Source organism: Scleropages formosus, chromosome 23 (genome assembly GCF_900964775.1).
Source record: "Scleropages formosus chromosome 23, fSclFor1.1, whole genome shotgun sequence".
Taxonomy (NCBI): Eukaryota; Metazoa; Chordata; class Actinopteri; order Osteoglossiformes; family Osteoglossidae; genus Scleropages; species Scleropages formosus.
Genome location: NC_041828.1, coordinates 19,740,583 through 19,767,935, shown reverse-complemented (window position 1 = coordinate 19,767,935; position 27,353 = coordinate 19,740,583). Strand labels below are relative to the sequence as shown.

General features: G+C 45.2%; 1 protein-coding gene across 1 annotated transcript; it reads right to left on the bottom strand.

Moving 5' to 3' along the window:
* Positions 1-1,441: 1,441 nt before the first annotated feature.
* Positions 1,442-21,232, bottom strand: LOC108942494 (immunoglobulin superfamily DCC subclass member 3-like; the record flags this gene model as incomplete). Its single annotated transcript, XM_029248516.1, has 13 exons — positions 1,442-2,721; positions 2,823-2,940; positions 3,669-3,798; positions 4,707-4,820; positions 6,801-6,989; positions 7,649-7,813; positions 9,674-9,924; positions 10,648-10,813; positions 17,306-17,464; positions 17,619-17,756; positions 18,093-18,223; positions 18,824-18,968; positions 20,905-21,232. Coding segments are annotated over 13 exons (2,148 nt in total), but the record flags the coding sequence as incomplete, so codon positions are not given.
* Positions 21,233-27,353: the final 6,121 nt, after the last annotated feature.

Genomic DNA, 27,353 nt, shown 5'->3' with positions numbered 1-27,353 from the left:
TTGGTCCAACCCTGAGGGCAATGGGATCTCAATGAGGGCTACTGAAAAATGTACACATAATAAGAATAATGTGTACAATAACAACGAGTTTGAATACAGTTCAGTTATTTAATGTTTTCTTTCTGATCCTCACTTCGAACCCTACTGTGCTCAAGGTCAGCAGATCAACAATCAGCAGTTCAGAGAACACACACACACACACACACACACACACACACACACACACACACACACACACACACACACACACGTGCGTTCCTGTGCTTTGGTAATGAGTTTGTGTCACATGTGGTTAACGTCTATGAATGTTAAAATATGTATGAAGTATTTGGTTATTTTTTTAGCCTTCAGAAAAGCTATTTGGCAAATTGAAGACCAAAGTTAGAAAGCTTTTTTGTATTAACATAGAAAATCTTCTTGAAAATATATCCCATTTTCATCTGTAATTCTTTCAGTTTAAAGTTCTACTCATATAAACGACAACTCAACTTAGTTCCGGGTTTTAAGAGGCAATTTAGAAGAATCACCCAAATAAGACACAAGCGGACTTGCTGTCTTTTGTTAAAGCCTATATTCATATTTCATTGGTTAGGCAGCATTGGTATGTATATTTAGACTTTGGTTCATTGTTAGAATTTATCAATATTAATGTCTGGTCTCTTCACAACCACATCTACCCCTTAAAACAGGAACAGCGAAACGTGAAATTAAAAAATGACTTAGATCGTAGTATATCACTTCCAAGAAGAAACATGTAGGAAAACGAACAAAAACCATTAAAAAACTTTACATCTTTGGATATCGTTCAGCTACGTCTTTGCCCAAACATTTTGTGGACAGGTTGACGAGAGGGGAGCTTTACACTGGGAGCCAGGGCCATGCTGCGGACTCTTAGACACTAAACACAAACCACCACACCAGTCCCACACTGGTGGAATCTGAATCTGGATGGCTGCCTAAGCAGAGCTGCTGTGGATCCATCCAGTCATGGAGGTCCTGTCTGGTTCTGTTTTGTTTTTATGGAGTGCCTTCCATGTCAAATCATAAACCCCCTTGTTTCTGGGCCGCAACATTACCTCTCTCATGGGTCTCCTCTGTACAGTGAAGCCTGTTCTGTTTGGTTCCACAGTACTGGTGAGGCTCTCACTTGCAATTAAAGCATTTTTGAGTTGTTGTACGTAGATGAAGTGAGGAAGACTCACATATAGTTTGTCATCACAGGTCGCAATGAAAGCCTTAAGTTTCAGGGTACTGAAAGGGTGTCAGCACACGATAGCATGCAGTCACGCCTATTAGTTAGCCTTAGAAAAATAACATGGCATAACCAAGGAAGTTGTCACACGACCTGCAAACACAATGTGTACCACACACAGCTATGACAGCATTTGTGCTTTGCTGCTCCAAGGCTGTGTGGGGAGATGTTTTCTTCATCAGTCCCCTTTGACCTAGCCATTGGCAGGGCCACGGCAGCAAGGTAAGGTGGCCGAGAGAGCCTGTTCCAATGGCAATAAACACACAATGGCAAAGAAAAAATAAAAAAATCTCAAAATTTGTATATGATGGAAACCTGCCACACTCTGGCTAGTACAATCAGGGAGAGTAGAAGTCAGCCCAGCAGGAAATGTCATGTAGGCGGGGTTATTCAGGGGGTCATACAGGCCTTCAGAGTGACAGCAGCTAGCATGGGAACACTGGCTTTGGCAGGGTGGGTAGGGTGTTTGGGCTGAGGTAGGTTTGCTTAACCAGCAGCATCACAGATATTTAATGGCTTGGTCTCGTCAGGCTGAGGTAGCTATCTTTGGAAGTAAACATCTTTGGAGGGGTGGAGGGGGGTGCTTGGTTCTACAAGTAGGAGTGCTGAGGATAGTTGGCATCTATGCTTCCTCCAGATCAGTCTGCCTCAAGGCCAGTGTGGTGAAGAATAATCTAATGGTCTTACGTTTCCATGAGGTTATACAGTACCAGGCATTGCACTGTAAACATCTAAGCTGCTTTTCCATGGTGAGAAGACCCCCAGTTATGGTATCAGTTTCCATCTACAGGGGGATCTGTCTAAAGCTATAAGGCCTCCATTCAATTGTGTGGTGCTGTTTGGTACTGGAGTGAAAATAGTGAAGCCCAAGTATTGGTGTCATTACCAAAGTAAATAGAGAAATATGGAAAGTTAATATTTTGGTTATAAAGATGACCTTGGTAATACACGATGGGCATACAGTCCAAAGCCTGGCACCATATTAGGTTTGATATAGACATGGACATCTGACAACAAATAGGCTATCATTCTAGATCCATGGACATACACGTGTCCATGGATCAAGGCCATTCAACTTTGGTTCGGGGTAGAGGTCAAAGGCCAAGTGGTGCAGTTAAGGTGTAACGTGGTGGCAACACACGTACATTCCAGGACCGCGGTCCTAAATGTGGTTGACATCAGTGCACATTTGTTTTTTTTAACAGCTTGTGGCTACAAGGCGGTGACTGCCCACTGGGGACAGGAGCACTAGAGGAGGCATAGGCGGGCAGGTGAAGTGAGGGAATCGCTAGATGCCGAAGAGTGTGGTCGGGAAGGGAGGGGGAGAGACTAGCTGGACCTCAGGTGCACCCATGCTAGCCTGTGCCCGTGCCTGGCAGAGCAGACGAATGCGGCTCGACAAGGACCTGGCACTGAGTTGGTTGGGGCAGGCCGGGTTGCCCCTCGCCTTGTGGGCAGGAGATACAGCCCTGTGCAGCAAAAGAAAGACAGACAGTGGTTGGAGCAACCAGTCAGACCACAGTCACTTATTACCACACCATGTTGATGTGATCAGAATCATAGCTCCTACCTGAGGCACTAATTCAATGGCACTGGCTTTCGGACCCCCGTTGCTGTGGTGCTGGTGGCCCATTTCATGTCCCTGAGGAATGGACCAGCTGTCTTGGGTCCCTTTCCTACAGAACAGACTGGGGACAGAGTGTGAAATTAGCTCCAGTTTCAAGCAGTGGGACTCATCCCTGCACTGAGGTTGAAGAAAACTCCAAACCCATCACTGCTGATCCCTGATCTCATCCCAAGAGTACCGTGTCAGCAGGCAGGGTGGGTGTCCTTCTGACTGGGGAGTCCAGTGCCTCTGACTCCAGCTACACTCCCACCCTAACTCTAACCTACCACCCATCACAGCTCCAGATGTCTTTTAACCACTGCCTCGACTTCTCATGTAAACACAGCAAGTGCTGTGTCATCTGCTACAAATGGGATGGAATCTCCCCAGTGTTAAGAGTCCTTTTCTGAAAGTCTCACTGTTATGTGGAGACATGGAGCCAGGAGGCTAAGGCCAACAAGCAGACTGATAACACAGACCTTTAAATATAGGTACAAGTACTACCTGGTTATCCCTGGTTTGCTTACTGAAGATAACTTTTGCTTTTGCAAACAGACAAATTGGTTTTGGACACTGACTTGTAACCTGAAAGTTGTGGGTTCAAGACCAACCTTCCTGTTGTTCTCCTAAAAGGAACATATTTGGAACATAAAAGGAACCTGTATTGCTTATGATTCTTAGTGTCTTTGACAGCTGATGTGGCAGTGTAACAAAAACACCAAGATAATTAAATGAATAATGAATTAAAGGTGACTTATAAAGTCACTGTGCGAGGAAAGTAAATCCACACTGACACAACGCTGCCATTACCTGCGGCGGTATCCCAGCATAAGGAAGAGCACGCAAAAGATGATGCAGGCCATCCCAATGTGGATGCCCACCACAATGCCTGCTATGGACCCCTCGCCATCCTCTCGGCAGTTACAAGGCTTCTCTCCACCTGCTCGAACCCCAGCACAGACAGACAGTGTTACTGAGATTTCGTCCATGCCTTTTCACTCATTTACACAGTATGGTATTAAATATAAATGATAACCGTCAGGAATTGTTTTGGAATGCATATTATGGAATAAAAACACGCTGGTGTGACGATATCTTCTTGGAATGGTAACAACCAACAAATGTGTTTCTGCAAAGGTTTGAGGAGCAGCATTCTGAACAGTTAAGATTTATTTCACAGCAGGGCACACAGGGAGACCCCATGAGGGATGAGACTGACAGGTGAGCAGTGGCAGGACAGACAAAGGGATGAGTTCCTTGCAGCAAACAGCAATAGCAGGACTAAGAGGCAGTGAGTTGCATGCAAACTTAGATGGACATGTACACGTGGACATGTGACACACAAGGATGCACACAGATGCCAAAAAACTGTGTACATGATCCCTTGAACCAGGGGGGTCCAACATGCAGCTCTCCACCTCACTTACTGCGGTGCACAAGAACACTTGTGATTAATTATTAATGTACTTTATACATACTAGAAATACTTCAAATTCATTAGAATCAGAAGATAATACAGCAAGACACACACCACATATAGATAAAGCACAATAATATAAATAATAATTTTTCTGTAAGACTTATTCAGTACTTCACTAGGATTTTTACTCATGTGGCCTTCAGACCAGTTCACAGTAATGACTATGGACTTTGGGCCAAACTGTTTGGACACCCCTGGTTGAAACCATAGCTGCCCCCCAGAAAGCCTTCTTTAACCCAGTGGGGACATGTCTCAGCACAGTCACACATCTCACTCCAACTCAACCACTCTTTCCCCCACACCACTTCACCTAGCCCCCAATGACTGGGTTTCAAACCAGGTTGGGTCCAAGTCATGGTGGCTCTTACCACTGGCTTTAGCGCTGGTCCCATCCTCGGTCAGAGATACTAGGCGTTTGGAGCAATTGCCTTCTCCGTTTCCATTATAGCCCAACAGCTTGACTTCATACACAGCACCAGCATCTGCGAAAATACAGCCCCGTTCAGATGTTTTGGTGTGACACGGCATGAATTGCGGCACCTTCCGAAACCTGCCTTGGCCACAGTGATAAGGGGACCAGGGGATTCATGGGCATAAGAGGTACGTCTTTCCCAAACGGTGCACTCAAAAAGTTCCACGTTTGACCCATCCTCCTGTAAAACATGCTGTAAATATTTCCGTACAGCCAACGTGTCTGTCCACTGTGAAGAGACACAATGAAAAGAGGTTTGGAGCACTATAAAACAGAGCAGTGATTTAATTTTATTGAGGTTTTGTTCCAGGTCACTTACAATAAAGATTTGTATACTAAGCTACTGATTACTAATTATTCACCCATTGATGAGGCAGGGAAATTTCTGCTGTAGAAATTCTAAGTACCTCGCTCTAGGTATTCAAGACCTATTTGCAGTACAACAGACCTGAACACTACAGTGTCTGTTGCCACGTATTTCAGGAGCAGTTTAACTAAGCTACATGGTAAACCCAGTATAAAAGTACAGTATATAAGTAGAGGTGGGCCTCGGGTTACCACATGCCTGACTTATGACACGACTTATGACTTACAATGACTGTCCCATTAACCTCATTGTATTATTTTCAATGTTTGGTCGTAGAGTCTAAAGCCGACCGCTGCTGTGCGCGGCATCATATCGTTTATCGACTCAGTCTGTGTGTCTGTCAGCGATTGTGTTTTACTGATCAAAACATTTTGCTTGTCATTTCCTTGAAGTTGCTTGTTTTAAAATAGCAAGAAAGTGAAAAACTGAGTGTTCTGGCGGGGCAAGAAAGTAGATTTAGAAATGAAAGCACAAATAATAGTGAGGCTTAATAATAACAGGTGGTCCCTGATTCACGAGGGGGTTATGTTCTGCGAAACCCATCGTAAGTCGAAAATGCAACTTAATACACCTAACCTACCGAACATCATAGCCTAACATACATGGGATGGACATTACGGGCTTGTCGCCTTCATGCTGGGCAACTATCTTGAGTTTCTCCACAAGGGTGATTGCCCTCCTCTTCTTCTTCCCACCAGTAGCAGGAGACACAGATGGGCGTTTTGTAGACATGATGGATGTACAAAACAAAACGTAGTTACAGGGGGGTATCTGTATAGCGATTGCATGACAGTCTGAGAGATGCGGATCGCTGTCGCTGCCCAGCATTGCGAAAGAGCATCTCTCTGCATATTGTTTACCTGGGAAAAATTCAAAATTCAAAATTCGAAGTACGATTTCTACTGAACGTCTATCACCATCACCATCGTAAGTCAAGGAGCATCTGTAATACTATACTACATTTATTTATTATTATTCTATATTATTGTTGTTGTGACATGAAATCAGTGATATACAACATAGGCATGCACATTATTTTATATATATCCTTATGGTTCATATAATGCTAGGGCATTTTTGACTTCTCACAAAGTCGATACACAGCTTTAAGTCCGGGATTGACTGTACACAAAAGTGTAAAATCTCACTGGTAAAACAATTCCAACAACACACTAAACACTCCACATGTCCAGGTGTTTGCCGAGCTTGGCATTCAGACTGCAAAAGTTTCATCACCAGTTGAGGTGGCATCATTGTGCTCAATGTGTGTCAGCTGGACACATCACCTGGACATCTGGGTCAACAACCTGAGCTACAAACACCATCAATCTTCTCTACCATTTCTACACAAAACACTCAAAGGTTGTCAATATAATTTTTAGCCTTTACATATGAGCTCATGTAAGTCACAGCGGGCATTTAGAGAGGTTGTTCACAGGTCTTTAACTCTGACATCATTTGTGTACCTTGCTATTGTCAAGAAAACAAGTTTCAGCAGCTGAGATCCCTTAAAAGCCATTGACTGATTTAACAAGTAAATACAGTTGGATGTTGGGTGGGAGCTGGATGGAAGGACTACACTGCGACGCCACACCACACGTGTGCTGAAGGAATTGTACTGACCCAGGTTGGACAGGGTGTGTGTGTTGATGTGACAGGGCAGCAGGTGTGCTGTGCTGAAGTCCAACTGGGGCACTTTGCGGTAAGACAGCTTGAAGCCCTCCACCTTGCCCGGCTTGCTGGGCAGCTCCCAGAAGACCTGCACGGCTGTGGAGTTGAGAACTTTGGTGAAGAAGGTTGGGGCAGTCGGCACTGTGGTGTGGGAGGCGGCGGTAGGGTGTGCAACACAGATGAAGACGGGAGGAGAAAAGAGGAGAAAAAGAGAAAAAAGTAATGTTACATAGTTTGTAAAAATGAAAGCTTCATATTCTGTCACTAAAATTGAAGTAACATGTTTTGGGTGGGTCTGAGGTTCAAGTCCCACTTGGGGTGCCATCCTGGGTGTGTGTCCCCCTTCCAGCCTTGTGCCCTGTGTTGCCAGGTTAGGCTCCGGTTCACCGCGACCCCGCTCGGGACAAGCGGTTTCAGACTGTGTGTGTGTGTGTGTGTGTATGTTACTTTTGAACCACTTTGTGCATTGTGTATTGTTCTTAAATTTTATTTGTCTTAAAAGCATTACATTTTAAAAGGAAAAATATTGAAACACTAACTTTCTGAGGGATTTCTGGAGTGATTGTATAATATCAACATGTTGTTTAATATGAATATGTGCTTTTTGATTTTCACATAAATAGTTACATAAATAAAATATGTGGAAAAACATGTCCAGGTCACTTTGGACCCGTTTGGTGCTTTCAAGGCCATCCGTAACGGAGAGGAAGAAGCAAGGAAAACTGCCAGAAAATGGACATTGTTTCCAAAGGCTCAATCCGAAATTGCCCCGTGTTTGTGTGTGAGACACTTCTCATTACCGCCCCCTAGTGTTGTGGCGACCACAGTGCGGGACTGCTGGCTGGCTCCCAGCGGTGAGTACGCCTTCAGGTAGATGGAGTAGGTGGTCGCAGGCTCCAGGTTACTGAAGTCGTGCTGGAAGGTGGTCTTGCTCACAGCCTCCTGCAGCTCCTTACTGTCCGGCTCTGCGTGAGGAACGTTGTGGCGTTCACAGACAGCTCTACGTGTCCGAAATGCACCCCAGAGGGCAGCACTGTTTTTTTAAAATATTAAAGCAGTTCTTGGATCATAATGATTTAAACAAAGCATAATTAGGAGCTAATGCATAAATAAGCAAATGCAGACATCAGAAATCATTTTATATGCAAAACAACCATACATACCTCTATAACACAATAAGTAAAAATATCCCAACTGACACAGTATATGACTGTTAAGGAACACATAAATATTATATTCAGGGGGTTTATACAAGTATAAAACAGAGCACACAATGAAATCAGAATTAATTTAATTGTCTTGGACATGTGGTCAGACTACATTACAGACTCACTTCGCCCATGATCTCTTAAGTTCATGTAAGGTATAAATGTTCATGCACTATAACTTTAAGATCATGCTCGGATCAGTCCTTTACACAGGTAGTCATGTAAAGTTTATATGTATCTCAAAAAAACACTACTTGGAAGGTGACGAGGAATCGTTGATATTCTGGTAAAGTTTTATGCAGCTACTCGTGTGATGAACATTGGTTCATATGGTGGAAAGCAACAAACTAACTGCACTTCAGGATCACACATCTGCATCTAAGTGTCTATTTCTGCTAATGTAATGAACACATTGTATTTTCTATAATATGTACGTCGCTTTGGAGAAAAGCATCTGCTAAATGAATTAATGTACATGTAAATGTAATGATGGGTCTCCACAGTAGGAAGGTCTTACACATCACCAACAGCAGTGATGTACTGAAACTGTAAACCCAAATAATGAGCAAAAAGCAAAATGATGCCTGTATTTGTTCCCTGTTTCAGAGTCCAAAGTGCCCGTCTACCTGGAACGGTCTTTTATCTGAGACCAGTACCAGCCTTAGCAATTGTGGGGCCTAATTTGGACCATTTTGGTGGGGCTTCCTGGATTTAACATTATATCAGATATCACATTAGGTATCAGGAATATGTGCTTTTATGTTGTATTAAAAGAAAATAATGTCTATATTTATTAGCTAATATTTTGACGTAAAACTATATTTATAAGTACTTCTTTTTGCTTTCTGTTCTACAAACTCAAGTTTTTCTCACTTTTCGAATTTTTTTGCTGTCCCTCTCTCCCAAAGGAATACTGGGAAAAGAGACGAAACTCTCAGTGATGGACTGGCCTTGCCGATGATGCCGAGGCAGAGTGCTTCATCTCAGCTGTAATTCACACACTTTCTTTGTCACCTTCTGGAGATAATACTGCGAGACTGTTCACTCTGTAGGGGGTGTGGTGGTGCAGCGGGTTTGACCTCTCTGGCAGGTCTGGGGTTCAAGTCCCGCTTGGGGTGCCTTGTGACAGACTGGCATCCCGTCCTGGGTGTGCCCCCTCCCCCTCCAGCCTTGTGCCCTGTGTTGCCAGGTTAGGTTCCGGTTTGCTGTGACCCCGCTTGGGACAAGCGGTTTCAGACAGTGTGTGTGTGTGTGTGTGTGTGTGTGTGTGTGTGTGTTCAGTCTGTCTTGGAGCATGTTTGACCTTCGATAAGATTTGGCAACTCCAGTGAGTGCAGGGCCCCTTGTGGGTGAGGGATCCCACTGGGTCCGACAGGTTCGGCTATCCAAAGCGCGGCCCTGTCTGAGACACACTGTTCTATTTCAGTGATATTGCTGTGAGTCGCATCCAAGACAGCAGCATTTTCGAATACCCAGCTGCTAGTCTAGGTAGGTCACAGGACAGATGCACACCAGACTTAACTAAAATCCCTTAAAAAAACAAGGGTTCTCTTTTCCTTTCTTGTCATTGCTTAACCCCTTAAACAGGCACTAAAGTGCAGCAGTAGAAACCCTCACCGCCCAGCTTGCGGATGTGCAGAACATAGCCGATGATGCCGTCGGTGACTTCGGCGGGCGGCTGAGCCCAGATGACCTGCAACGCGGTACTGGAGAGCGCCACGGCCGACAGGTCCTGCGGGGAGTCAGGCATCTCTTTGGCCAGAGAGACAGCGAGGCGAGCGCTGGCCTGGTTGGTCCCGGCACTGTTCTCCGCAATGCACTGGTAGATGGCCTCGTCCTCGGACGTGATGCGCGTCACAGCCAGCGTGCTGCGATAGTTTTATTGCATTATTTTCCCGCACGTGAGCAATGAACACTCCTACACTTTTGCGAGCAACAGGAGCATAATTTCAGTATTCAACATGAATATTGGAGCTTCATTTTTTTTTTTTTTAAATTTACCGACATATTTTAGGTTGAAAACCAGGCACACTCTGAACTTCACCTTCAGCTCTAGGCGGGAAACACAGACATCGTGCGGCTGAACCAAGGAACTGAACCACATGTAAAGCAATTGGTTTCATCGTACTGGTAACTTTTTGGTCATGATTTCATTTACAGAATGTATATTGACTTAATCGTTCATTAAGGAACACCATGTGGAAAGAAGTAAACAGTAGGGTAAAGGTCATTTTTATAATTGAACAATTAGTATAACATTTTTGGTGCCACTGTCACCAAAGGCCACACCAAAGGGTTGTCATCAGCTCAACAAATCCCCATTTTTAGGAGACATACAAAGGCAAGATCAGTGAATGTGTGCAAAAGTAACAATTATAACATAAATACTTCAAGTATAAATGAACACAATGCTCTGTATATATAATTCTGTGTATAGCACATTGGAGCCTAATATTAAAACAAACATAAAGATATTTGTTGCATACCATTTCTGACAGTCTTCTCGTAAATTCTTAAAATATATATATATATATCCATTTTTATGTGATGGAATTAAAAGTGAAGCTAAAAGTGGGCAGTGGTGAAGGCACCTGTTATTGTTGGTGATCTTGACATTGTCCCCTGGCATTAGGATCTTGCCATTCTTCAACCAAATCAGATGAGGCTCTGGGACCCCTTGGGCGACACAAGTGAACACTGCACTGCCACCGGCCGGCTTGGAGACAGACTGCGGCCACTGCAGGAACTCAGGGGGAGCTGCAGATTTGAATGGCAAAACATTAGTACAAAGGCAGAAGATGGGAGAGAAGCGTAAGGAACGCATTCGATGCTATAGTGTATGGTGTATTATTGTACTGAACTTGATGTCAAAGTGTGACATCAAATTATACTAGGAATTTACCAAAGACTAAATGTGTCCTCTAGTTATAAAGAACTGAAGCATTATAATATGTGACGGTACAGTATTGAATAAAAAGACAAAATGTAAAGAGGTGTTTTTATGCAGCAGTAACTCTACTCCACAGTAGGGGGCAGCAGTCAGTCTTCCTAAGACACTTGTCCCAAAGCAATGGCAGGAAGACAAGAGGACTCTAGGGAGCCAGTCTGAGGGCACCCAGTGTCACCAGCACATGGGACCCATGTCACTCCTTAGAGAGGAAGACGGGAGGGAGAGGGGAAGGAGAGGGGACACCCCTGGAGGGTTAGAAAGGATCCTCCCATGGCCCTGAGCAGCATGTTGCCATGGAAACAGTTTCTAGTTATTCATTTTTGTGTACCAGCCTTATCAACGAGTTTCCACGAGAAAAAAGGAAACAAAAAAAATTGAATTATACAACAGCTACGATACAGGTTATCTAAAGCCTTTGTGAAGAAAAGGCGGAACCCAATGGCCAACTCCTGAGGTCATAACAGTTACAGAATCCTGGCATGTGAATCGCACTGTAGTAAAGTGAAACGGTAAGCATGGTAACAGTGTTGACAACAGATTGTTGAACTGACCAAAGGGATTAAAAATTCTAAAAACTGAAATGAAGGCAATGACCATAATGTTTATAAATGATGAGTCGGGCGGATCAACAGTGTACGACCTTTAGCATGTTTCTAAAAAAGGAACGTTTAAAGATCTTTCATCAGAGATATGAACACCGCAAAAAAATACTTGCATATCTCCAAAATTTAATAGCCCCAAATTTAGTGGGAGTGTGTATAATTGTCTGTGTATGTTCATGTTTTTCATCACAGGGCAAACACTATTTCTGAATTTGCAACTCTGGAAAATGATTTATGGAGAAACGTGAAAAAAGCAGAGAAAGAACAAAGACGGACGGAACTAAACAAACTGCCAATCAAATGTATCAATCAGTCCCTTCAGACCCACTAAAGTATAGTGTGAGGAGACAGGGAAGGATTGACTGCCGGGGTTCCTCCCCGGGGCTCCAGTGTGAGCCACCGAAAGGCCTCTGGGAACCAGAAGAAGGGAGAAAGGGGAGCAGGGCTTCTGGGGGGTTGGGGTCAGGGGGCACCAAGAGGTCCTTTTCAATGGGGAGCCATTAATCAATCGCCCAATAAATTGTATTCCCCAAAGCTTTCATCAGCTGGCTCCCTGATTTCATCTATTAACGGAAAAATATAGATTTCTGAGGCTCATAGTTCTCAGAAAGAGCCATCAGTAAAATGTTTTTTACATCTGAGATACTGTTAAAATAAACTTCGGATGTTCATCCAGACTTTGGTCAAGTCATTCGTTATGTGCTGGGAGCACTAATGCTATTTTCATGCAAATCACAGCAGATATGAAATATTACACTTGCTAAACAGAGGCAGATGTGTAAGACAAAAAGGTAACAAAGGCTTTTGAAACTGTGCATCTTGGCCTTTTTACATATAATAATATACAGGTTAGGCTGTAATGCGAGTCTAAAACATCCGGACTCCCTCACACGTTCACTTAGCTAACCGGACTGAAAAACACAGTAAAATCATAATCATCGAGATATTACCGAAAAGTATTTTGCTAACTTGCTGTACACTAAACTTCGAAATTGAGACGCTGCTCAGACTTTTAAAATATGTATGTGAAAAGTACACGATGTATTAGATATTCCCCCTTTTAAAAGAACAAATGCAGACTTCATTATAGGAAACTACATCTCAAAATAGTGGACGAGAAACAATAATGTCGATATCACCAGCTGAAGATCACAGCGGTATGGAGCCTGTCCCGGAAGCATAGGATGGTGGGCTAGGCAGGGTAAACCCCAGATGGGATGCGAGCCCATAGCGGGGTAGTCACTCACACACACTGCTGCACACAGCCACACGCTACAGGCAATTTAGAGCCAGCATTTCACCTGAAACACGTCTTTGGACTGTGGGAGGAAACCAGAGCGCCTGGAGAAAACTCACGCGAACAAGGGAGAAGAGGAAAACTCCATGCAGACTGAACAGGGAACAAACCTACTCCCAATCACACAGACCACATGCTGTGAGGTATAATGCATATAATTACTGTGATACTGTGAGAAGGTACACTTAGTCTGGATTTTCCAGTTATTGATTGTTATTCTTTATCCCTTCTCTTTACTCAACCACATGGTGAGTGTAGAAAGATCCCTTTTTCTATACAAGCCTCTAGTGAGGATCTACTCAGCTCACGGCAGCATCCAGGTGAAGTGAGTGCATGTGAGTACCCCAAAACTCTCCCCAAAAAGCAGACCCCCCCGGTCACTCTCCCAAGCTCATGGTCAGCAACGGTAATATCTAAAGAATGATCTGGAAGTTGAGCACCAGTGTTTTGTTGTCCTTCTCATTATCTGTTCTGCTACATTAGTTAATATCACAATATCTTTCATCAGAGGCCTTTAATTATGACATGTTGCTCTCACAGCTCAATCGATAAGATCAGTGTGGTGCTGAAGAGTCGGTGCCATCGGCTGTAGCTGTAAATCTAGAGATAACGGCTCTGCTCTCAGCTGGTCCACAGTCGGGGGGTGGGGGGTGAAAGGGGGCTGGGGTGAGATAGTCGGCCCTTCGTAGGCAGTACGGGAAGACAGATGGGGTGTAGAGACTATGCTCAATTGGGCCACTCCAGGCTTCTGCAAAGGCCCAGAAGAGACATCCGAGGTGCGCAGACTCTGCATGTTGGGCCGTGGGGTGTAATTAGTCAATCCCATCAAAACAGCTCTCATCTCTGCTCTGCAGCACTTCGGGGTGAACTTACTCTAAAAATTTGATCCGATGAGTGTTAGCTAGATTATGGAGTGGTGCTGGACACTACCCCTAACCTTAACCCTATTCCTAACCCTAACCCCAACCCTAACTGTTACCCTAAATTTGGGCAGCAGAGGCAGCGTGGAGGTTAAAGCTACTGTCTTTGAACTTGAAGGGCACAGTTTCAAACCCCACCTTCTGCTGTAGTACTCTTGATCAAGGTACTTACCCTGAACTTATTCAGTGAAAAATTGCCCAGCTGTGTAAATAGGTGAATAATTTACTGTAAGTTGCTTTGGAGAAAATAACAGATAAATGCAATACAGGGGGGAAAAAACTATTGAATTCAGATGCATGCTTTTTTCGGAGCCGTCTGTTGTCGCTAACAATGACCGCACTTCCTTTGTGTGCAGCCTCCTGCTCTCAGCCTGACGACCAGCTGCGAGGGGAACAACTGTCCCCACAGGCCTGGGTGTCAGTCAGGGGGGAGTCGCAGTGTCACGCTCTTCTGTCAGGCCCATCAATCTTCTCACCAAACCCAACCAAAGCCAGAGCCTCCTTGTGTCTCGCCTGGCCCTCCCAACCCCACCTTCCTCTGTTTCCCTACTAGGGGAAGGTCAGAGGTCAGAGGCCAGAGGTCATCCCCCACCCTGACATCGTCCCCTCCCCTGCACCTCTCACTCTTTTCGCTCGCCATCTCCTCTCCTTAATATGGGCTGTCCATTGTCCGCCCCGCATCTGCCCTGACGACCCCACCCACAAATTCAGACCGTTCAACCTCACCCATAACCTTGGTCAGTTCAAGACCAAGGCGGTAGGCTGGCCTGGCACATTATGTAGTGTGTGAAAGAGCAGACACCGTAAAAAAACCTGATCCCAGGCCAAATGAGGAAGACGTGGACCAGACCGATGCTCATTTGAATACAGGAGTGTTTAAGGGGTGGATTTCCCAGTCCAAAGAGCATTGTCCAAGGGAACCGCAGATGGGATGCACACAGATAGACACAAACTGACGGACATACGACCAACCTTACACAAAACATACAGGTCGATTGAAAGCGATAGAAGGTAGATATACACTGATAGGACATCACTGAAAGCAGTTGTCAGTGGCAATATTGATTGGAACATTGTCAACATAAGACATAAACTGGATAAAAGTAATACAATAATTTCGCAAATACTTTGATTGCTATTTTTTCCACAGTCTTTACCATTTTGAGAGTAGTCTGATCATTTGTGCTGCAACATAAGCTGTGGTGTCCAGGAGGACACATTTAAAATCTAATTTTAGAAAGGCACACAGCTATACCACTTAAAGTACTTATTTGAAATAACTAAAATTTTTCATTATATCATTGGAGAACATATTTTCATTATTTTCATAATTTTTCTTAGACTTAGATTTACCTGACTTTAAAGTGGATTTTTTTTTCTAAGAAAATGAAAATTTGACATAAAGCCTGATACTAAAGTACAAATAGACAGTTAAACAATTGTTCAAGCAAAGGGAAAGATGAAAAAAATCCTGAAGAACTATCATTATTTTAAACTGTTCTTAGAAACATCAAATGTGAACCATAAAACTAGTAAATGATCAGGACAAACAGCTCAAGCTGTTATGTGGCCATTAAACACCTCTTCGGTGGAGGAGCTCAAACACATCAGCCAGATGGTCTTGGGCGCGTCGGTGAGAAGGACGTTAGGTAGGACAGACATGTTTTCCACATCACCAGTGTCCACAGTCTTTGTTCCTCTCCCAAAATCAATCAATAAATTAATGAATACATTTAACGCACCCTCTGCCAAGTAACCTATCAGCTTGTGATGTACAGAACTATTGATTGATTAGGTTAAAGCAACCAACAGAGCAGCAGACTGGGTGCTAAATCACTGGAGGCTTCAAACGCTCTTTACACATATGTATTGATCACCAAAATAAATGGAACCCTTGATGAAGACGAACAAGAAATCTGAGAGCAACAAATTTTAGTGCATGGAGTTCGTCACATGCTGTTGGCCCTTTGGTTACAGCTGGGTTTTCAGACTGGATAAGAGCAAAACTAAACTTTTTACCCGAACACACTTTGGTGAATTGGTGTCAACAGTGGGATACATCTAAGCAAATATTTGGTGTGAAATATACAGTAGTTGAAGATTTATAATATTTTTAATAACCTTACAACGTTAGGCTTGTACACTAAGCAAATTATAAAGATTTTCTCATTGATTGATAGAGAAGGTTGTTCTTACTAAAAAATGGGTTTGGCAGCAGCAGAATTCAAACTGGGAACCATGAGGTTAGACGGTTACAGCCCTGACCGCTGCGCTCCCTGCCACCTACAAGCACACCCCGAGTGTACCTATTATTTGACTGTTTTGCTGCCTCTGATCATGGGCCCTTAAGATCACTGCATCAGGTACAGTAAAGAGCACAAGGATATTTTCCACTCAAAAACTCCTCTGACTGAAGGCTGTGACTTGAATTACGTGAAAGACAAAGAAACAGGTGACAAAAAAGACTTGAAATACACAAATATCAAAACATTGATGGAAAACAAAAATGTTTTCCAGGGGCCACATCTCTTGACTTAGATTTGACTGAATAACCGATGATCTAAACTGAAGGAAACAGTCCATAAGCATAAATCTAAGAATACTGGGAATGGCTGCATGCAGCGGAATCAAGTTTTGAAAAAGGTTTTCAGTAGTGAGAAAGTTTTTTGGGAATGAATATACACACACACACACACACACACACACACACACACACACACACACACACACACACACACACACACACACACACATTTTCAGAACCGCTTGTCCCATACGGGGTCACGGGGAACCGGAGCCAACCCGGTAACACAGGGCGTAAGGCCGGAGGGGTAGGGGACACACCCAGGATGGGACGCCAGGCCGTCGCAAGGCAACCCAAGCGGGACTCAAACCCCAGACCCACGGGAGAGCAGGACTGCGGTCCAACCCACTGCGCCACCGCACCCCCTCATTCTTTACATTCTTTGATAAATGGATGGTGTGTAATGGCAGTAGAGCGACTGCAGCGTAGAAAGGGGGTCTTCATTTTTTATGTCCAGGTGGAATTCTCTATCTACGTGTCATTATAGGAAGGCAAGGAGGGCCCTCAAGTCATGATCTCCAGAGAAGCCAAGGCTCCCCTTGGAGCAGAGGCAGAGAGGAAGCCCTGAAGTCATGTCCAAATCCAATATAGGTTAATGGTCTCACGCATTCAGGTCCCTCCTGACCACCTCCAGCGCTTCCTATCCCATCCCTCAGTGTATTAACAGGCTCCCCTCCCCTCCCCCCATGAACTGTGTCCATCTGTGCCACGCTCCACTGGAGTAGATGTGGAGGAAAATGAGGATTTTGATGGGAAGGGTAGAATCTAGCTGCCGCAGAGGAGAGTATGGCACAGCACTAGGATGAAGCAACCCCTGTTTTTTAAAATAATAAAACAATTACCGGATCGGCCGCATGTGGTGCCCAGCTCGCTGGGGGGACCAGCAGCATGCTCACCTTGCACTACGAGTCGGCCCAAGGCGGTACGCCTCATTCTGGTTCCCGGACGGTTAGCGGCGCACACATACACTCCAGAGTGCTGCAGTGACACGTCGGAGATCATCAGGTTGCCCGTGCCCAGCACCTGGATGCCTTCCACACCAATCGAGCGCCCATCTGCAAGGAGAGGAAGGTCTGTCACAGGGCTACATGCAAGGAGACCCACGAGGCCCCTGCCCACAGAGCTGAACTGTGTGGCCATCGCCTTGAGAGACTGTACAGAGTGTCTGGGTGCAGACTGGCCAAGACCACAGGAGGCGGGCAGCCTTACCCAGGCGGCTCCAGGACACTATGGGCCGAGGGTTCCCTGTGGCGATGCACTCTAGGATGGCTGTCTGGTGCACCGTCAGAGTAAGGTTCTGAGGGCCCGACAGGATCACTGGCTCCTTGTAGGTCCGTGAGGCCACAGCTCCAGAGAAAAAGCAATTGGGGAGATTCAACTTCTTCTGCTCGAGGGACTCGGATGAAGTGGCTTTTACTCAAATGTTCTTGCACAATTATTACTGAACAAATGTCATTTGTAAGCACTGCAATAAACAGATTTCATTTTTCTCCTTGCGTGACCTGTCCATGTTACATGATTGCCAAATTTCTATTTCTATTTCACAAAATTATGCACAGTTTGAGTGACTCTTGTGATTGCCAGTGAGGTCACGTATCCTACAAAGTTTTCGTTGTGGAATGCAGTGAGAGAAGGTTATACAATGTGTGAAATACGTAACGTGTGAATTAGAAGGCGGCTCACTGGTGACGTTGAGATGGGCCTCGTGGCTGAAGCGGGTGTTGGCAATGTTAGCGGCCACGCAGCGGTACACCCCTGCATCTTCCCGCCGCACGCCTGTAATCTGGAGGATGCCCGCAGGTAGTAGAGTATACCTGAAAAGGAAATACGACACATTCGGTGACGGCACCCTTAAAAAACATCAGTGTTCAGATGTCTCATTTGCCAGTCAGGACAGGTATTCTGTATTAAAAGCTGCCAAACGAAAAGTCCTGGCACATGTAGGGTTGGTACTGGGTTCTGTTGTCTGTATGGGTGTATTCTGTTTTTGTCCATTCCACCACTGTATTTGCACTGTATAGGTATATTATAGGGAGATGGCAAGTAGTGTAGTGATTGGAGTTGCTGCCTTTGGAACCAAGGCTCACAGGTTCAAATCCCCCCTCTAGCTGTAGTATCCTTGAGCAAGGTACTTACCCTAAATTTCTCCAGTAAAATTACCCAGCTGTATAAATAGGTAAATAATTGTAGGTAGTTTAAGATAATAAATTGCTTTGGAGGAAAGTGTCAGCTAAATGAATAAATGCCATGTAGGATATATCACATGGAAGTCTAGTGTTAAATATATGTGCATTATTGTTTCTCTATATATATATTGGGTATCCTCAGAGCTCAGGGTTGTCCTGTCTCTGTGATTCAGTGAATGAACTGTACGTATTAGTGTGCGTACATGTATGTGTGTGTTCACTAAGTACCTGGTGTCCTGTGTGTTCAGAGTAGTCCTGTTCTTCTCCCAGGTGATATTGGCCTCTGGGATTCCATTCACCTCACACTGGAAACGGGCCACGCCGCCTTCGTCCACAGACATTGACTCGGGGTGTGTGTGAAACTTGGGCAGAGCTGAGAGAGCGAGGGGTGAGAGAGAAACACCTCGGTATTCTGTGCGGGAGTTCTAAAATTTACGTCCTCGACCCAGCGATCCACACAAATGGCTGCTGTGGTGTCGGAGTGTACCACGGTCTTCCGGCTGTGGAAATCCTAGTGAGAGCAGAATTAAACTTCTAGCCCGTGAAATGCAACTCGACATCCCGTTCTGTCTGTGATCACCTCTGCCCATCTGCTCAAGCGAAACCTTTTCTCATGAAAATAGTACATTTCTCTGCATGCCTTGTATGTTCACACCGAGAACCAGTTTTGTAATGAGACAAACAGGCGTGGAAGTGCAAAAATTTGAGGGTGGCAAATTTTGCTACTGAAATTGAACAATTGATAGTAATCTTGGAAGAAAAAATTAAAAATTGAAATTAAATTAAAAAATCAGAAACCCTTGCTTAACGAAGAAGAATCAGTTCCATTATAAAACTGAAAATCAGTTTGGCTTATAAATGATGTAAACATGGTATGATGCATGCCACCCTGTGTCTTTGGAATGTTGTTTCTTTGTAGGTGACAAAACTGAAGTGTACTGTCCCTCTACACAGTAAATGGTGTAAATTTGTTAACCATCTTCAGTGTTGAAAATGTTTCGTTTTCAGGCCGTTTTCAGCCGTTAAAGTATACATTTGTGTTCTGCGCACGTGTTTACATACCTGTTATAATAAATAATTATCTTGAAAATAACATTATCACATTTTATTTTCCCTTCTTCGCAATCTGCACGTATCGATATGTAAAATAATTATTTTGTTATAGATAAAAAAATGTATGTAGAGGTTTATTAATATAGAGATAGAAGCCAAGGACTGCTCATCTGGCTCTTGCCCAGGGGCCCAAAAACCTGACCACCTGCACTGCTAACACCAGATGAACTAAAAAAACAACATGCTAGTCTTTACCCTGCCATGCAGATAGAGCCGACATTTGCCTTTTTCTTTTAAACATGCAGTAATAAATAAAAAAAGGTGTTTTCCCCCTATAAGGTAAAAGTCATTCAGCCAAAAGAAGAAGCCAAAACAGCATTACCTCTTCCCTAATCAATAAATTGTTAGTTGGTGTTAGATGGTTTTAAATGAAAGTGCATTACTATGGTAACCTCTGGCCTAGAATAAGCACCATCAGAGGATGGCCATAATTCTACTGCATCACTGGTTTTATTGGGCTAAAGGGAAGGTTGTAGGTCACTCCTTCTTTAAGAACAGCTGTAGTTAGCATGTGACCGAGGAGTGTGTGACGCTGGAGGTGAAAACATTATGGATTGTTACGTTACACATCGTTATAGGGGGGGTTCAGGAATACTCTACTAATGTGTCTGAAAATGTTTCTTATATTCAGAATAATCTATATGTAATGTACATTCAATTTCTTCATCTGAAAAACACATGAAGAAACATTCCTTCGTGGAATTACACTGATGCTAAATTGGATAACGTACAAAATTTTTCTTATAATATAGAATATAATTATAATAGAAATTATAATTATATACTATGCTATATATACAACATTATAATTATATAGTGTATTATATACACACACACACACACACATTTTCAGAACCGCTTGTCCCTTACGGGGTCACGGGGAACCGGAGCCTACCCGGCAACACAGGGCGTAAGGCCGGAGGGGGAGGGGACACACCCAGGACGGGACGCCAGTCCGTCACAAGGCACCCCAAGCGGGACTCAAACCCCAGACCCACGGGAGAGTAGAACTGCGGTCCAACCCACTGCGCCACCGCACCCCCCACGTGTATTATATAATTATGTTATAATCCAGGTACTGCATTCGGAAGGGCTGAAGAATTACGGATGTTGATGTCTGAATGAAAGTTGAAGGTAAGGTCAGCAGGCGAAGAAGAAACCGTAACATGGAGACTGGTGTGGACCCCCTCACTCACATGCGATCTGGACCCGGGCCTTACGGCTGACCAGCAACCCAAAGCGGTTCTGTGCCGCGCAGTCGTATTCGCCCGCATCCGCCTCCATGCTCTCCCCACGCTTCTGGAAGCTCCTGATTAGCAGCGTGCCGTTGGCCAACACCCTGGCCCGCTGACCCACGGGCACTGGCACACCGTTTCGCCGCCATGTGACTGTAATGGGCCCCTCCCCTGCCACCTGGCAGTCCAGCATAAGGGGTCGGTCCCGCACCGCGATGACATCGCTGGGTTCCCGGATGAAGGCCAGCTCTGATGCTCTGGCCACAACTGCCAGGAAAGGGGAGACAGGGAGTCAGTGTCTGTTGGTTTACCTCCCAGCGAGGTGTGGTGGAGAGTGTTGATGATTATGATGATGATGTAGAGGAGGAAGAGGAGGATGATGATGAGGATGATGATAACGACGCCGATGACAAGACAGACGTTGCTGATGGCGATGATGATGTCTGTAAAATGAGATGGAGCAAAAAGTCAACGATGGGAAGATGAGAAAGTGTGAAAGGTGTCATGCTGCTCACAATAAAATTACAAATTCATGACTGAGGTCATTAAAAACGAAAAAGACTGCAATACAGGTCATTCAGGTAATAGAAGTGAAAACAGTTAAAAGGACCAAGACGCAGATTAGGATGGTCACCCCTGCAGAACACAACCGCTAGTAGTCTGTTCAAAGTTTTCTACTCAGGAAAAAGAGAGTGATTTTCACATTTTTCATATGAATGAACACAGAAGACACTGTATGTAACAAGGCCGTGGACTTCTTTTATGCTTACCATTAAAATGCAGGCTGAGAAATGCGCTTTTGTGGTGTTTACCCATTGAGCTTCCTTTAAAGATGTATTAACAGTATGATTAAAAGGTAACATTCGAAAAATCCAAGTTCTGGATGAATTACAAGATCGGACCAAGCTTCAGGGCCACATTCAGCTTAAGCAATAAGCAGACGGACGATTTCGAAGGACCGTGTCATCCTGACCGTAATCTGGATCAGCTGGCAAGATGAAGTCTCTGCGCAGATGGACAAAGTCAAAGGTGGTGCAAACATTTTGGGGGCAAATTGGTGACTGTCTTTTTTTTGTGTCTGATTGATAACTCTCAAGGTTCACGATCTAGGGCACCCAGAGCTGCCCTCCCCCAGTACCATTGTACCACGGCCACAAGAGGGTCAGATAACCATGGAGCCACTGAGTCAAGGAAGCTTGCACAAAGGCGGCTGTGGGGTCAGGTTCGAGTAACTTCTATTTAGTTTTGGTGGAAGAGCACAATGGTGCAGTGACACCCTCCCCTCCACCAAAGCCCGACTCTGAAGGACCCATCTGCCCCCCTTGGCTCCCCCCCTCGCTGCCCCTTCCCGGCTTCTCTTTCAGTCCAACTTCGAGGTGACTTTCCCATGCCACCAGATCACCCAGACCTGCCCTTGGTTGCATCTCAAAGCCAAGTTGGACACAGGCTACACTGACCCCTCCCCACCTTCATCATCACTCCACCCCAACTTGTATCATTTCCACTGAATTCCTCTCCCCCGGCTGCTCAAGGACATGACAGCACAAAAAAAAATTACACTAGAAGAATGAAGTTTGCATGATTTGAAGTTGCAAGGCTTGTTTAACATTGTACTTGCTGTTTCTGATCCAAAGCAAATTAATTTTTTGGCATTTAGTTGGATTTTCTAATGGCGTCATTCATCTTAAGGAGCCATTCAGGATACTCCAAAGAACTTGAGCCGGCACACAGAGGGACCATATCCTTAACTATCGTACATCCTGGTGTCTCCATAAAAGATGTTTTCAAAGCATTTAAATGAATACCTTTAGCAAGATATATAACGTTTTTACTATTTTTCCAAGTACCTTTGGAATCTCCTTAAAGGCCCCAATTAGAGATAACAATATTTTTATATTTCATACATAAATGCGTTGAAGGTTGGATCATAAATGCATCTGCAACCAGAGAGCCAATTTTATATATACGTATGTGTAAGGGGGGGGATGCGGTGGGTTGGACCGGGTCCTGCTCTCCAGTGGGTCTGGGGTTCGAGTCCCGCTTGGGGTGCCTTGCGACGGACTGGCGTCCCGTCCTCGGTGTGTCCCCTCCCCCTCCGGCCTTACGCCCTGTGTTGCCGGGTGGGCTCCGGTTCCCCGTGACCCCGTATGGGACAAGCGGTTCAGAAAGTGTGTGTGTGTGTGTGTGCGTATGTGTAAGGAATATAAACTGTCGCATAAGGGTTGTATTAATGAGGTGCTCAGCCCTAAGAACAGTTTTACCACATTTGACTGAACATCAACTGCGTGTTTGTGAACTGTGCATGAACACAACTTACTCAGCAGAAACACAAGTGTGACTTAGTCACCCCGGGCCACGCTGTGTTTAACATGCAGTACACACACTACACCCATGAACATGGGCTCTCACACACATGCTGTATTTACACTGTCCTCCTGTTCACTATGTATCCTTACTAAAGCGTACACCAAGGGTGTCCAACTGCTCCGGGGCCACAATCATGACCGGGAACAGGGACAAGGGCTACACATGTAAAAAAAAATCGTAGTAAGTGGCACACTGAACCTTGGATGCTGAATCTTAACGATTGGACACGTTCTCGTGGACCGCATACGGGACGCCCCAGGTGTACACCTTTGCAAGAGCATATACCGTTGATAACCAAAGTACTGTGTTTATGGCAGTAATAACACCCCCTCCAAGTCAGGACACAAACTAATACGAGATGTTTGTAGTCAGTTACCCTGCGTGGTCACCAGTCAGTAGTGCTGCTTTTAAATCAATGCCGTCATTGATTAAAACGGGTGTGTTGCGCACAGCTCTCTCTTTGGCTAATAACCTTTCTAATGACCTCTGTGCGCCTGACTGTGATTGAGTGTCCAACTTCGGGGATAAATTTGCATCCTCCCATCTGTGCCCAAATGCAATGAACACAGAGGGTTTGTGGGGCTTTGTGGGGGTGACCAGAGCAGCAGACCTCAGCCCCCCGTTCCTGTGACCCGAGCCCCTCGGGGGTCATGAGAGAGTTGGCGGAGGAGACGGGGGGTGGTGGACAGCTTGTGTCCGGCCGGTGAAGCCCCCCGCTACGGCCTCGCTCCCCATTGTCCTTGTGGCTGCCCGTGAACCCTGAAGCCCATTGTGGCCATGCCGTTCAGCCCCCCCATGACAGTGAAAGGGGGTCCAGAGCACCCAGGAGAAGGCAAACATTAGCAAATCCTCTCATTGATTGTGCACCCCCCCTCTCTCTTGGTCCTCCCTAAGTAAGTAAGTAAACCTTGGGTGCAAGGGAGGACCAGCATCCTAAAGTGAGAGCTTTCCATTGCTCCTCCTCCACGTGAGTCACAGCTACAGGGCCACCGCATCCAGGGCCTCTGGAACACTTTGGTCGCACCTGTTTTTTGGGGAAATTAAACAATGATACCTCTCTATACCATTAAATACCCTGGAGCAAGTCCCTATTTGCATGGTCGCAGCAAGACATGGAACACTGGAATAACAACAATAATAATAATAATAATAATGATGATAATAATAACGGACATCTCAGTAGACTCATATAACATTCGTAATCACAGCTGGAAAATGTGCGTTTTGCCCATATTCTTCCATTATGCTACTCATGTGTTGAACTTTGGGAGTGCATCATCTGCCATCTAAGATGGTTTGCCCTACGTGTTGCTGGAAAACCATCGTAACGGTGGGCGGAGATTCATTATAATTCAAATTTCAGGGGCCGGGAGAAAGCACAAAGGACAGAAAAGTCTGACTGAAACTTATTTTCCTTTCTTTGACACAGAAAACGCAACACAGGCTCTTTGTGCTGGATCACAAACCCATGTGCATCGCAGGAATTCCTTCCTCTCCACCTCCCCCTGCCCATTATCTCCATTACAGTGGCAGGAGGCCTAGCATAAACAATGGTTGAATGAGGGTGTCGGGAGGTGGGGGGGGGGGGGCCCACACACCAGGCGTAGCGTGGAGAATGATGGGGGGTGTGAGACCGAGGTGTGGCTTGAATTGGAGGGCCTGGGGCTGCACTTTTGTTCTGCTAATGGGAGTTAAACTCTGCCCCTCCTTGGCCCGCAAGAGCGCTTTAAGGGCGGGTGAAGACGGGCCGGCGCACCGCACCCCCCACCCAAACACCCGCCGTGGTCTTTGTTTAAAGGCGCTGTCATTAGCTGACATGCGCCAAGTTCAAAGCTCCGTAAACACGGGTAAACAAATGGCCCGCATTGTTTCCTCCTCTTGCTTGACAAGGGCTTGGGTCAATTAACAGCCCTTCTGCACACAGCTTTTCGTGTCTCCACCATAATACGGCGCCATGATAACACAATTAGCACCGCCGCGGTTCGCTTATGGGGTTCTGCTGCATATATTTATTCAAAGCTCATTCGCCAGTATGGTTACCTAACGTTTCAATCACATAACGTATGTACCGCGGTGATAACCTTACAAAAGAATTCCGAGATCAAAGCACTACTTCACCCATTACCGCACTGGTCACCCGTGTACGTTTACCGAAGTGTTGCAGGTTCGAGAACGGTGCAGTAGGTTCTTAATGTGACTTGAACCACCCGGCTCCTGGGTTCACATAGGCCATGTGTTTCAGACCCCAGCACTGTCTGCCATGCCTTAAAAGTGACAAACTGCGTTTTAACCATAACAATGTGCAGGTTTGACTGCGTTAGTATCCACACAACGGATCATTTTCCATGGAAACAGACCCAGCTTTTCTAAGCTGTGGCTCAACACCTTCCCGAGTCTGTCGTTTGTGAGACTGTCAAAGCTGAGAAGATGGGGAAGAAGTGCAGAAATTCCCCCCCCCAGCAGAGAAATCTTTAAGCCAAAATGTGTCGGATTGCTTTTCTGTTAAATACTGATGACGCAAGTTTTACATGACACTTATTTTTATTTAGCTGAAGCTTTTCCCCAAAGCACCTTACATTGTTAGGGATCTGCCGTCAGCTGCTTGTAATGATTTAGCCATTTGTACAGTATTTTCCTACCACAGCTGTTCAGAGGAAGCACCTTGCTCTACAGCAGGAGCGGGGATTCAAACCAACATCTACTGTAGCTGTAATTGTTCTCCGCACAGCTCAGCTAAAAATGACATTAAATAAAATGCTGTGACAGCCCTTCATGAAAATGAACAGAATCGGTGTCGCTGTACTCATTCCGCTGTCTGCCTCCACAGTTATGGTAGTTATGACGTGGGAGAATTGAATTTCCTTTCATTAACAATGGAGGTGTGGCTCTTTGCCTGGGTATGTACACACAGATATGTGTGAACCTGAATACTTAATGCACATTGCTAATCAGAGAACAGTTTGTTCTTTAATGAGAGATTTGATTGCTCAGGCTATGAGGCTATACTGGATTCGTTTTTTTTTTAGAAAAATCCAATATGACACACACACACACACACACACACACACACACACATTGGCTGAAGCCACTTGTCCCAAGCGAGGTCGCAGCAAGCCGGAGCCTAACCCGGCATCACAGTGCAAGGCTGGAGAGGGAGGGGACACACCCAGGACAGGACGCCAGTCCATCGCAAGGCACCCCAAGCAGGACTCGGACCTCAGACCCACCAGAGAGCAGGACCCAGCCAAGCCCGCTGCGCCCCCTCCAATATGACAGTAAAAAAAAAAAAAAAAAACACCCGCCAATGCCAACATGTGTTGCTTCAGTAATGGCCTATAAAGGTGTCCTCACAGCAGATGTCCATGGCTTGTGGATCTAGACACCTTTGTCATCAGACATAATGCAGGCTTCTCACACTCTGAAGCACTGAAACCTACTTCTGAAGCAAAAACACATTCCCATATCATTGTCTCAAACCATTGTCCCATTACCTGTACTGCGAAGAGGACGTTAACTTGAAGATGCATATTCCACAACATTATTTTGAAATATTAATATGATGATAATAAAATAATGAACTTCTCACTTTTAATCTTTTTAATTAGTTTGGATTTGAAGGAGGTTTTCTTTTCCATAAATGCGCCATGTGCTCCAGCACATGTGTACAAGCTCCAATCCAATTCTCCACGACCGTCTCATTCTCATGTTCTCGCCACATTTCTGTTTGCTGATCCCTGCTAAGACGGCATGCTTCCATCAGCATATTAAAGTAACTTTATGAGGGGGCGCCCTGTCTATTCACATGCAGCAAATAGAGACACATTCCCTTGTCCATGCAGTGCTCTGTTTCAGCGTGATGCTCCATGCATGGATTAGTCCCCTGAATCGAGGGGGGCGTCTTGTTGGATTAGAAGGACCCGTTCGGCCTCTGGAAGGAGCGCGCAGGAGCTTCAGGGTAAGGTGGCAGCGTGGGGACAGACTCGGAGCCTGGCTGTGGGCAGCTGTGTGAGGATTATCCCCCCATCCCACATCACCCACCCTTC